The sequence below is a fragment of the Sceloporus occidentalis genome, unplaced genomic scaffold (genome assembly GCF_023333645.1).
Source record: "Sceloporus occidentalis isolate IW3139 unplaced genomic scaffold, rSceOcc1.0.p SCAF_5, whole genome shotgun sequence".
NCBI lineage: Eukaryota > Metazoa > Chordata > Lepidosauria > Squamata > Phrynosomatidae > Sceloporus > Sceloporus occidentalis.
Genome location: NW_028316985.1, coordinates 104,182,730 through 104,196,262, shown reverse-complemented (window position 1 = coordinate 104,196,262; position 13,533 = coordinate 104,182,730). Strand labels below are relative to the sequence as shown.

The window sequence follows — 13,533 nt, the reverse complement described above, 5'->3', positions numbered from 1 at the left end:
TGGATCACAGGCTTTCCATGCAGCAGCAATGCCTGATCCAAGACAGCAAGGTTTTTTTTAATGAGGAACAGACTGCCCATTTAAACAAGAGTGTGGACCATGCTTCCATTAATTGCTGTAATAATGGGAAATGTTTGCCATGCACGGAGTGATGAATTAGAAAGGAAGTTAAAGTGTCTGCAACAGTAATGAGCTCTAGTGTGATTCATGCTGAACAAGAAGACCAAAATAACATTAGCAGTTATTTCCATCCATTTATTTTTAACTCTCAAAATAAGGTGAGTAAAATTTGTTACAAAGTAAATGGAAATGGATGTGAAATGCCCTCCTGCCACATTAAGACTTTTTAAAGTCCCATAGGCCTGTTACAGACAGCCAAAATAAAGCTGCTTCGAGTCACAGTGGAGGTATGGTGTTTCAATGATGCATGCGTCCTAAGAGTCCAGAAGCCACACCAAAGCCACGCTCCAGTCCTTAGGGCTGGAGCATGGCTTTGGTGCGACTTCTGGACTCTTAGGACGCATGCATCATTGAAACACCATACCTCCACTGTGACTCGGAGCAGCTTTATTTTGGCTGTCTGTAACAGGCCATTGATGTCTGTTTTGAAAAGCTTGTTTTTCAGATCTTCCACTAAGAATCTAGCTTTGTCTGGCTCATGCCGCAAGTGTTCTTCTTTTAAATTCCCAGGGGCACCAGTTCAAATTGCAGCAAACCTGTAACAGTGACTTTAGGGGTTCTGGTTGCTGGCCTTAAGCTGGGCTGTATTCAAGATTACATTGCTGAGAAAGGAGTGTGCTCAAGGAATGCTTGCTTTACTTGTTTTTATCTATCATGTAATCACAGTTTTCATAGTTTCACTTTCAAGGAATCGTTGCCACATGAACTTCTCAGCCTAGGACACTCATTTCTGCTAAAACTCTTGTGTTGTTTTTGGATTTCAAAATGCTTTTTAGAACTTTGCATCAATAATGTTCATAGTAAATTTTAGTAGGGGTTTTTTTCATTTTTAATAAATCTTGTGATCACTTTTGTAACATCTTGGTTCAATAGCTATGTATAAGTGTAATCCATACCAAAAAACGAGCAGTAAGCTTACACTTCAACAGTATAGAAAAAAGGGGAACAACAAATGATATCTAATACTGCTTAAACATGTCTTATTTTCAAAATACACAATACTGTATACAAAATTACAAGACACAATGGTAAATTACAATCAACAATGTGCATATGACAAATCAGGGTAATCGAAGTCCATGTAAACAATGTCTACAGTGTTGGCAGTGAATAAATTTCTACTGCATCAACACCATGAATAATTCACAGTCTAGAAAGCACTCATAGATGGTACTTGAAGAAACAACACAGGAAGTTGGAACCTGTAGTTTTACTGGTAGCACAGTTCTTTACTGGTGGTATTCCAGTTGTATTCATATAGAATATAGCAATGGAATATAGCATTAGATATACAGTGCTGAAGATTTAGGAGAAAAAATCACTTTTTGTTACAAATATAGTTTCAAAGTGTCCATTGTCTGCAGACAGTGAATAGGACTTCATTTTAATAATGACTGAATAATCCTAGAAAGTAGAACTGATGATTTTCCCTATAGGTAATATAAGGGTGGTTAAGAAGTAATGAGGATTGGATAAAAATGTAAGAAGAACCAAGTTGGGTCAGGCAAAAGCATATCTTGTCCAGCCCACACGTCATGCATCATCTGACCAACTGCCTATGAGGAGCCCACAAGCATGATTTGAATGCACTAAACTAAATCCACTCTCTCGTGTTCCCAGGCATATGATATACCGAGACATACTCTGACATTGGAGGTGGGAATTAGGTGGCCATCCAGATGCTGAGTTGAAAGTTCCTTAGTCATCCATTCTGGTTTGTTGGGACACCTCCCATTTTTCTTCCTCATTGGAACTGTTTGAAATTGTGCCTTCACTATCTTCCTTTTGAGAAACTCCCGTCTGTCTTGAACTCATTGAAACTTTTACCATGATAGCATACAGGAAATAATACTCCCCACTCCCTTGGCATCCTTCTAGTTTCCCTGCCAGAGAAAGCAATGGTTACATATTTTATTGCTTGTCTAATAAGATCCTTTTTACTGAATTGGTCTCAAATTGGTTTCTAATGCTGTGGTAAGGACAAGGACCAATTAATTCATGCTCAGTTTATTTTACTGTTTTAATTATGAAAAGTTTCCTTTGGAAGTTGTCTGCACCTGAGATCTCTGCTTGCTTTTTTGAATGGTATATGACTACAATAAACACATGATGTTCCAGGAAGCTTTTTTGCAGATGTACATATGTGGGGACGCATCATATGTGCATATAAACATGTGTTGCAGGTTTTTATTTAAAAAAAAAAAGGAATACTGCAATCCAGTGCAGAAACAGGATGGAACAAACCCAGGTTCATAACATGGGAAATTCAGAGAAAGCAAATTGGGCAGAGCATGCCTACTTCTAAGCATCCATAGTTTACTTACACATTAAGTTGAGCATCTGTTTGTCTGTACTGAATATTTTATTTTATTTTATTTACATCAATAAAAGTTAAAGAACAATTCTCTCAATTTTATTGTCACATAAGAAATACATTGAATGATTATTATGCTGTTCATTTATAATTTTCAAGGATAATAGGTACATGATTAGCTCCTAACATTATTCTGTATATGATAAACATATTTAGTATTCCACCACTCAAATTTCACAAACAACCTATTCATACAAATGAACCTTTCTCCCTTTCAAATTTGATAAGCTCATCTACAAAGCAAAAATGTAAGACTGAAAATATTTCAGCAACAAGTGGTAACTCTGGCTAATAATGATTCTGAGTTTTCACCAGGGTGAGATTAACTTTATCATTAGTATAATAACTCTTGTAAATCAGTAGATAATGATCACTTATTGCCTGTAACTCTTCAGAAATATTGTACTTTGGGGTAATTAATAACAGTAAGAAGTTTAATATTAAAGAAGAATAAAAGTCTCCTTTGCATTTCCATATAATTTACTATTTTCTCACACTACTTTGTTTTCTAAGCACAGTTATCTCAGAGTTATCTCAGAAATATTTGCCTGATAGTTTGCAATGCTAAATCTTGTTTTTACTCTATTGTATCAAAGCAATATCTGCCTTCTCCCATTTATGAATTTCTTACCACATTTTATTTACTTTTTTGTTCTCTTTGTAGTATACACAGGTTTTCAAAGTAAACACAGTGTGCATTAAGTGATTCTATTTCATCTGTGTAAGTGGAAGCAGATCAAGGAATGTGTGCCTTTTGTGTGGAAATGTGGTTTGGTTTTGCAGTGACTTTAACTAATTACGGCATGATTTATGGTTCCTGCACAAAACCTATAGAAATGAATCAGAGCAATGTGAAAGCATAATCTCATTGTATTCTCTGTAAGGTGCCCTGTAAAGAAGCTTTTAAGTTTATAACCACAAAATTTACACTATGAATCATTGGGCTTATTTCTGCATACAGGCCATTGCTTTTCATGAGTCTCCATAGCCAATCAAAGTATTTGAGTGAAGTGTGTGTTTATAAAAAGTATTGTCTTTCAGCCCAAAAACATCCCTATAGCAAATTAAAATATGTAAAACTATATTATAATCAATACAATAAACACATACAAATAGGAAAAATAAATTTTAACATCTCATTCATCTGACAATTGTGGAATATACAAATTGGGCAGAGGTGATCAATGTTTTTGGGATAAGTCAAAATATAAAGTGGCCAGAAGTACATGTGCAGCCTTTTGCCAATAATCATTGTTTAATTGTTTCATTATTAATATTACCATGTTTATAGAGTCTGCAAATAGTCAAAGTATTTTACATATATTATCTTGTAGTAATTAAAATATTGAATCAGTATTGTAATCTATGGGGTTCGACAGCCCGCCCTGAAAGGGCGGGGTGAAGCCGCCTATTTTTACTCCTGAGGGATGCCACAGCAGCCAAACCGCACGCCATCCCTCCGCACGAAAAAGAACCAGCTAAAAGCAGGGGGGGTGATGCATGCGGTGGATGCCATGAATGCACCACTGGCGCACTGTCACACGTCAATGATGCAAGCGTGGTGCTGTGATGTGCGGACTCAGCACCATGCTTGTGTCATCGTGGTGGTCCCCATGTGGACAGTGCTGCACTATGATGCCACATGGTAGGGCTCAGGAGCATGCGGTCGCTCCGCATTCTCAAGCCCCAAATTCAGCCCCAGACTGCCGCTTTCAGGCAGTCTGTACCAGACCTATGTTACTCGCAACTATATTAAACCCACTGAAGCAGTGGGCTCTTGGTAAGTCAACACTTATGCAAGTTCCACTGATTTAATGAGTCTATTCTAGCTGAAACTATCAATTAGGTTTAAGCTGAGCGTGATAGAAGAAAGTGCTTCTTTGGCCAAATAGTGAATTCATGGTATAGACTGGATGGAATCTTTTCATTCCCTTGAAGTACAGCCCTTCATAAAGTTGCTTAGTGGAATGTGGGGATAGCAAGACAAGGGGCTCTGTTCACTCAAGCTTATCAGGCTCCACAAAGAAGTTTCTGCCATTGAAAATTCACATAAGGCCCCACAAGTGGATGGTGACAAAGCTAAGCCGGCTAGATTTAAGGCTGTTCTGTTCACCAAGACTATGTGCAGCTATGTGCAGCTAACTCCTCTTCCCAACTGCTTTTTATGATTTTGAAAATGTAGTGAGATGTTGGACACCTAACACTCCAGGTCATACACACACAAACAACTCTTTAGCCCTGGCCAGTATGAGCCAACAAGACTTGACATACAATGGGAAATCGGTGAGTGTGCTCCAGTCCACCCCATATAAGATTGTCCTTCCACCCATTCTACTCCACTCCCCTTCCTTTCCATCAGTATAAATGAGTCAAGGAGTAGGCAGCACTAAAGCTGAGCAAAGGTGCAGAAGAGTATTAAACTGGAATTAAAATTCAGGGGCTCCAGTCTTGGCTCTTTGTGCTCCAGGATGGCACCTGCTTTCTATTCTACTTGTGGCCCCTGTGCTGCCTGCTGACCACTCATAAAATCTGTTTTAGATTACTTTAGCAGAATCTGGCACACAGACAATTTTCCTGGGGTACACCATTTTGGGTGGCAGAAAAGAATTTACAGCATGAGTGGGAAATGTGGAGCTCTCCAACTCTGCATGTTGTTGTTGTTATTTAACTCCAGCAGCTCCAGTCAGCATGGCCAGTGTTTGGGGAAGGTGAGAAGTTGGAATTTTAATTAAATCTCATTAAACATAGTAATATAGTATATTGGGGAGAAGTCTAGGTTGTATTTCTTTCCTTGAAATGATAGTTTTCCATTTACAGGGAGTTCTGTTCATGGAGGACATTCCAGCAGGCATATCTCTTATCTAAAGCCTAAAGTGATGCATTCCAGCAAAATAGCTTCAACCTCTGTAGAATATGTACATTACACTTTGAGGAATGCCAGGGAAATGCTGATTTGAATAGAAAATATGTCATCTAAGTCTTACTGGATGCTGTCAGTGGCAAGTGGTGGCATCTATATGAGTAGAATGATGAATTCACTGGCTTTTAGCCAAACTCTAAAGAAGCAACCCAAGATGCTTAACCTATTTATGGGAGCTGGCTTGTCCTTTAAAGTCTGAACTAAAACCTGGTGCAGATTCACTACCCCAGTGACATGGAAACCAGCAGCTGCTGCTGTTGCTACTGCTGCTATCTTTATATAACTGATTTTCATATGTTGGCACTTTACAGAAAATGTTTTTTTGTAAGTAGCATGCTACTACTTTATAAAGACTATGTTTTAAAGAGCTTGAATGTTCAGCTGGTTAGTGAGAAATTCCACTGCTGGCCATTTCTGTAGTATAGTCTGTATATCAAGTTTGTAACACAAAAGATATCCATGTTATGCCAAGGTCACTGCTGGAGTTATTCTTACCATGAGTGTGCTTTTCTTTCCTGAAAATGTGACAAATATCTCATCTGCAAAGCAGAGCTAGAGATAATTTTATCTTTTTCTTAAAGATGCACCCTTTTCTCTCTCACATACTTCTACACATCTAGGTCACACAATCTGAGCAATCATGCAGTGCAGCTCTACAGCACCTTAGACTGCAAGTCATAGTTTGGTCCTGTGTGGTTTGGTTCTTGCATGTTTCAATGCTGCCTCATGGTTTGTTTGTTTTTTAAGAATGTTAGACTAGACAGAAGGAACCATTCTCTCTGTTAAAACAGTTTGTAATGGGGAGGATGTGTGTGCATTTGTGTTTCTACAGCTCTCTGTCTATCTACCACTTTTATAACATAAGAAGTATTCTTATATAGTCTCTCTGTCTTGTATTCTGCATTAGAATTGCCCCCATGATTCTGCTCACTGTGATCTTCAATTCTCAGTCACAACTTAATTCTCCATTTGATTGTCATCTTCCACATTAGTCACATCTTACAATAAACCAGTTCTGTCCCAATCCCCACTTATCGCACCCATGATTTTCAGTTTCCTTCTCTTCAGCTCCCATTAACTGTATGCTTCTTCGTGGTCATATTCAATTTGTTTGGCAGGTAGAAATGCTGCACAGGTTACCTGTTATTGCATCTTTTTCTTTTAACCTAGTACATTGACATGGGTAAGCTATACAGGTAAGCTTATATTGGTCCACTGAAAATGATCTCATTGGAGTGCAATGAAAAAAGGCTTTGAAGTATCAAAGACACATTAGAACATAGTTATCCAGGATCTTTAGTAAACTGCTTTGTTTAAATATGTTTAGGACACTGAATCTAACTCAAATCATGGAAGAACTGTGTTTTACCATCTCCTCTTTTGCCACCTAGGGATGCAGGTGCTGGAGTGGAATGGCATTCCCTTGACAGCCAAAACATATGAAGAAGTTCAGAGTATCATCAGTCAACAGAGTGGGGAAGCAGAAATATGTGTAAGACTGTGAGTTTTTCCCCATCTTTCTGTTTCCATTATTTTTGGCTTTTCATGGCTTTTTATTCACAATTGTTAAGGTGGAACCTTTGCTGAATTTAAATGAAAAGAGCTTGGTTCAGATATTATACAAGGCTTTCTTTGTTTCTTATGGTAAATGGATGCAAAGAGAAGAGTTAAGGTAGACTTCCTACTGAAGTTGGTGGTCCAGTTCTGATGGATTGTAATGAATTTGGATAGTAACCTTTGCATTCCTTTTGATGTCTTCTTTGGGAGGGAGTGTCAGATTCTCTTTTAACTGGGACATGATACTTGACATGAGTTTAAAAGAGGTCTAAATAACAAGGGGAGGTACAAAAGATCTTAATTATTTCTTGGGGGAAAAACAGTCTGGTCTTGCGTTGCACCTAGACCAAGAGAGCACTGAATTCAAATTTCAGATTTTGAATGGCTTTTGAAAAAGTTTCAACAAGTTGCTTGACTCAGTATTAATGATCTAAAGAATGAGAAGAGTAATTCACAGGGCACAGTGAATTATGAACAGTGGTTGTAAAGCACTTTGTGTGTGAAAGTGCTATAAAAATATAACTAAATGAATACATAGAAACTAAAACTCATTGTGGAAAGTGTATGTATTTCAATGTAAACTCACATTTATTCCATTAAAGATTTCACCTTAAAAGTGCCATTTTTCTCCGCTCTTCAATAGCATCACAAACCCATCTCAGCCAAGAAAGGGTCATGCTGGGGAGCTGCTTGCTGCCATAATCCATGTCTCATTTATATTCCCTAATAAAGCCAGGAGGGGATACCAGAAGGGGTCTTTTTGTCTCAGGCTTGTCCTTGCTTCCTTTAGGGATCTCAGCATGCTGTCAGAGGCAGAGAATCCACAACACTTGGACTTGCTTGAGCCAGGAAAGCCTGGTAAGCATGGCATGGGGGTTTCAATTTCTGCTTATTTTAATTGTGATGTACAGAAAGGGGCAACAGAAAGGATCACTGAACTAGAGGGGGAAATTCCTTATGCAGAATGGTTGCAGAGTTTGGGTCTTTTTAGCCTTAAAAAATCAGTTGAACTGATAATAGAGGTATATAAAATTATGTATGTTAAAGAAAAAGTGGGTAGAAAGACATTTTTCTAACTCTATCTCAGGGTCATCCAGTGAAGCTGAATGGTGGAAGATGCAAACTACACAAAATGAAATACTTCTTCACATGGAATGTAGTTAAACTATGGAATTTGCAACCACCAACTTTGATGGCTTTAAAGGAGAATTAGACAAATCCACAGACAATTAAAGCCATTACGTATTACCAGTTATATAGCAATATATTGCCTCCAGTACCAGAGACAGTATGCTTTCAATACCAGATGCTATGGAATGAAACAAGAAAGTGGAGATTATTGCATTGGCAAATGCTGCTGTGATAGACTTGGGACTGTAAAGATGAATCCGGGTTTTATCTCAAGTGCCGATGACAACCAGTCTGCATCCAAGACCTCAGCTGTGCTTATCCTGTAGCTTTTCAAAAACTGGATTCTTCCATTTTTGAAAAGCCACGGGATAAGCATGGCTGAGGTCCAGGATGCTGATGGGTTGCAGTGAAAATGCAGTGGAGGGAAAGAGGAGGAGGAAGGAAAAGGAGGAAGTGGAGAAGGAAGAGGCTCCCTGCCGCCTGTCACAAAGCTTCAGCGGGTCAGGGTGGTCAAGTCCCATTGTCTTGGCAATGGAGCATGAACATCTGTGAATTTTGGTATCTGCGGCGGGATCCAGAACGGATTCCCCATGAATATTGAGAGCCAGCAGTAACTTTATTTACATTCAGAACTTATGGTTGTATCTTAGTGGTTGTTTCTCAAGCGTGCTGTTACAAATTTACTATGTTTATGTTCCTTCACTGACTTAGTTCACAGAGAACTCATTCCCTTAATAACACTGGACTTCTCTTGTCCTTATAAAAGTTCCTTTCACTAAACTGGGAATCTGAATCCCATACAACTGAATTCCTATTGCTAACTGTACCCCCTGGCAGTTTTAAAAACATCTTCATGCCTCAGCAGACTTGATACACTCTTCTCAGCTCTCGCTCTCTCTCGCTCTCTCTCTCCCTTCCTTTTATATCCACTCCTCAGGCAGGCCTCCACCTTTTTCAGCCTGCCCCTAATTGGATAATCCGAACATTTTATTTTGCCAGTGCTTCTCCACAGACTCCAAATGCCCAGCAGAGCCTTTAAAAAAAAAAACCTGCAGGTGAATAGGAACTGACGTGTGGATGAATTCCAATTATAAAGAAAGGCCTGAGCCTATAATGGCACGAGAGGCAAAAATGTGGCATAAATGTCCACCATGCCCTCTTGAGAATGTTGGAGGCATTTGGGGTAAAAAGATTTTTTTTTCTCATGAGAGTGGCAGGGGGTTCAGCCCTCCATAGTGTTATAGAAGCCAGTGATTCTCCATCAGCCTCCAATAGTTCCCCCCGAGCAAGACTTTAAGGGTTTGTATTTCTTGGAATTATAAATTCAAATTGCTCAAGGTTTAAGGCTTGGGGTGGCATGAAGATGGAGTTCCAGTGGTCTATCATGATTCCAACTCCCAGTCTAAGTGTTCTGTTACACCATCTGCTTTTTGAGTGTTTAAAGGTGGGTGACTGGGACAGAATAGGTTTCTGTTGGTGTACCACCCAACCACAGGCTTTCTCCTACAAATGCCTGATCTGGCTATGGTAACACATGCCACAGGCCCAAAGCAGAAAAGCTAAAAAGACCATGCTGGGACCATGCCAGTGAGATCACACTGGGACCATGGCAACCTCGTGGTTCTGGTCCCAATCTGGGCCCCTGCCATGGTCTTGAAATGGGCTGCAGGAAGGAGTGGATTATACCCGCTTTTTTTTTTTTTTTGGCTCAGTTTTTCTTGCTCCAGCTACATTTATAGTATGCGGTGTCTAAACACCATGCCCCAAACGCAGTCTGAAGCTGACGCTTTTTGCCCATGTGTTTCGGGCTTGTGTTACATCCTGTTTGGATTACTGTAATGTGTGCTATATGAGTCTGCCTTTCAAGAGTATTTGGAAACCAACAGATTCAAAGAGCTGCAGCCAGTCTACTGACCAAGTCTTGTGTTTGGATACCACTCCCTTGTTACAACAGCTCGACTGGCTGCTTCTGTTTATGGGCACAATTCAAAATGATGATTATGACCTTAAAAGTCCTATACTGCTGAGATCCAGGTTATCTGTGTCTTCTGTGTCTTGAGATTTTCAGGGGAGATTCTTTTCTCTGCTCCACCACCCTACAGGTACATCTGACGGGAACACAGCAGACGCTTCTTTATATTTTAATGATGTGGAATTTTTTCTGCCCCCTTTTTAAATGTAAGCCACCTTGAGTTGTAGGGGTGGGGGTATACATGAATAAAATGGTGGTGGTGGTGGTGATGTACACCAAAGCTGTGAGTGGTTGCTAGAATATCTATGGCGAGGGGATCTTACAATTAAAAATCTAGTTGCATTTACTGAGTTGGACAGTTTGATCAGTTTAATATTTTGTTTCATTGGCATCCTTCTTTTATAATTGTTTACTCCCATTTCTGTTTTCTCTGTTTGCAGCAGAGAAAACGAAATCCCCAGGGGTTGACCCCAAGCAGTTGGCTGCAGAGCTTCAAAAGGTTTCTCTGCAACAGGCCCCCCACATTGCCTCTTCAGCAATGGAAAAGGGTTCCCATGCTCATTCTGGCACGACATCAGCCACTTCTAGTTCTGTTCCTAGCCCTGGGCAGCCTGGTTCTCCTTCTGTCAGCAAGAAAAGGCATAGTAGCAAGGTATGGAATTTGGTTTTGGTTTTTCATATGTATTTATTCCATTTTTGATTTGGGGTTGGATGTATACATCCCCATATATAGACACAAAGGAGGATAACAACAAGAAGGTACCACTAGAATCCCTTCAGATGCAGCCCTTAATGGTGCTGAGGTGTGTGACTACTTCTAATGGTGGTCATAACCAGACAAAAATTACAATGGAATATTAATTGTTCATTGGCCACTTAATAGATTTCATGTCCTATACTAGGGTGACATAGTATGGCCCATGTGCTATATGTGTCCTCTGGACCCCACATGGGCCACATATGATAACTCTCAAACCTCTTCTCTTGAAACCACTCACACCCTCCAAAGAAAATTTTAAATTTTGGCACAATTTTCAGATACCTTTTGCCTCAAATTCATACTGAAAGCACCCACCCCCCAGGAAAGCATGTGAAAACACATGAAAATACCTCCACCCACCCCCATACTACCCTATGAGGCCCTCTCAAATTGGTGACAAAAAGTGATGCAATGTCACTCCGTGTCACCATTTTGAGAAGGACCGAAGAGGAAAACAGGTATTTGGTCTTGCTATAGAAAATGTAATACATGTGCAGTCTGCGGGGGTGGGGGGACTGGCCTCCACACAGTTGCCCAACTATCCTATACTGCACAAAGGCATGTGACCTTATGGCCTATGGCTTCTCTTTTTCTTGATAATAAATGTTTATTTGTACAGTGGGCCCTCGGTATCCACTGAGGATTTGGTTCCTGGACATCCCAAGGATACCAAAATCTATGGATGCTCAAGTCACATTATATTCAATGGTGTAGTAAAATGGTGCCCCTTATATAAAATGGCAAAATCAAGGTTTGCTTTTTGGATATATTTTTAAAATATTGTCAAGCCAACTGTACAACTTGTTTGGGGGGGTTCCTTGCACTTTGAATTTTGAGCATCACAGTAGGACTGTCATTTTGAATCAAGAAAACTGTACTACCCCACACCACTTGTTGCCATTTTGAGAGGGACTATACAGGAAAATGGAGCTGTGTAGCATGCTGCCTGTAATGTTGGCCAGGGGCGGGGGGGATTGACCACTTTTCTCCATACAGCTGCCTTCTGTTCTTGCTGATAATGAATTTTCAATAATATAACATGTTTGGGGGGTCCCTTGGATTTTGGATTTTGAGGATCACAGCAAGACTGTCATTTTGATCCACCAAACTGCTGTATATTTTATGCATGGCCTTCAATGCTAAAAGCTTTCAAAGGGTTTATATTTGATATTTATTGTATTTCAAGTAAACAAACAGTATCTGCAACTGAATTTCAAAGGCTTGTTTCAGTGACAGTTGATACTGGCTGATCTCTGTTGCTGAAGTAACACTGTTATGATTTAACTTAGCTGTCCTCTTGCTTTAGTTTTTTAAAATCATAACAGTACATTGCATTGCAGAGGCTTGCCATCTGCAGCTATAACTGGTTAGTCTTATAAGCTTAATTTCACAAAGCTTTAATTCCTGCAAAAGATGCCTAATATAATATGGAATTGACCAAAAAATAAATAAATCAAATTACACAGCACAGAAGGGAGCCGACCTTTTGGTATACAGTATGGACCACATCCTGTGCTAGCCTGTTTCTTCTTTTATCATTTGATGAATGATCATGTAGCAGCCCATATTATATTAGGTATCTAATTATAAATGTCCTTTGAGAACAATTAGTTGCTCTTTGCCACTTGGTTACAGGTTACACTTTTAATTAAAGGAGAAATCCTTAAACTACTTCTGCTGGAGTGGTCTCGGTCAATGACAACCATTTGAAGGATTACAACTTTGATGTTACAATCAGTCCTACTACATTGATCTCTTCCTCCCCATACCCAGATAAAATTACTGTTTTTGCTCGTTTCATAATTACACTTGTTGACTTGCATGTTTACTTAAAGACAGTAGTTCCTTTTTGATAAAGTGTATGGAGAGACCTAAACCTGCTGGGATCAAATGAGAGTTGACCCATGTTCTCCAGCCCACTGAGCTACTGAAATAAAATGTGCTGGGATCAGGAGTCCTTTGGCCTTAGTTATAAGTGGATTTGAGAAGATATACCTGTTTTGCTTAAAACTAGAAGTGGGAGAGTATACCTGATGCATCATGTTCACCAGTAAACTGATGAAAAAACAGACACCACGTAGTATTGGGAACAAAGCCCCTGGATGAATTTCAAATCTCACTGCAAACATATTAGAAACATTTCAGAATCCAAAGTTCAGTGATGTATACTCAAGTCAACTGACTCAGACTTAAGTCACTTCAATGACTTGGCTTGGACTTGACTTGGCAAAAATGACACAGTGACTCAATTTTACTTAAGACTTCTGTATTTTTAGTGACTGACTTGCTGGTGCTATTTACTTCGAGCAGCAGGCAAGATCCACCCCCAAAATGCAGGGTGCATTTTCAAAAGGGAATAGCAGATGTGTTAGGCAATAGACTTGAGGTGAAAACATCCTTCTAAATCTTTTAAAAAGCTAGAGATGGCTCCTCTGACATGTAGCGGAGGCAGCTGCTAAGCAGAGCTCGAGTCCCATCTCAAGCCCATTGCCTAATGTACTTGCTGTTCCCTTTGAGAAAAGAGTCACCCTACCTCCTTTTTTTTCCGGTTAAAAGTTGACTCCCAGAATTCATATTCAATTGAAGACTTGACTTGAAAGTTTTCTGCAAGGAGTTGAGACTAAAAGTAGAGACTTGAA

General features: G+C 39.6%; 1 protein-coding gene across 7 annotated transcripts in view; it reads left to right on the top strand.

Moving 5' to 3' along the window:
- The window catches only part of PCLO (piccolo presynaptic cytomatrix protein), a 288,390-nt gene that overhangs the window by 217,633 nt on the left and 57,224 nt on the right, over positions 1-13,533 (top strand). For 4 of the 7 annotated variants that reach the window (XM_089525010.1, XM_089525006.1, XM_089525005.1 and 1 more), the window contains 3 exons: positions 6,866-6,974; positions 7,822-7,889; positions 10,575-10,786. In XM_089525010.1, the coding sequence (XP_089381136.1) occupies positions 6,866-6,974; positions 7,822-7,889; positions 10,575-10,786 (389 nt within the window). Of the gene's footprint in view, positions 1-6,865; positions 6,975-7,821; positions 7,890-10,574; positions 10,787-13,533 lie in introns of those variants that run through there. The other 3 variants (XM_089525004.1, XM_089525007.1, XM_089525008.1) reach the window with 3 other exon arrangements.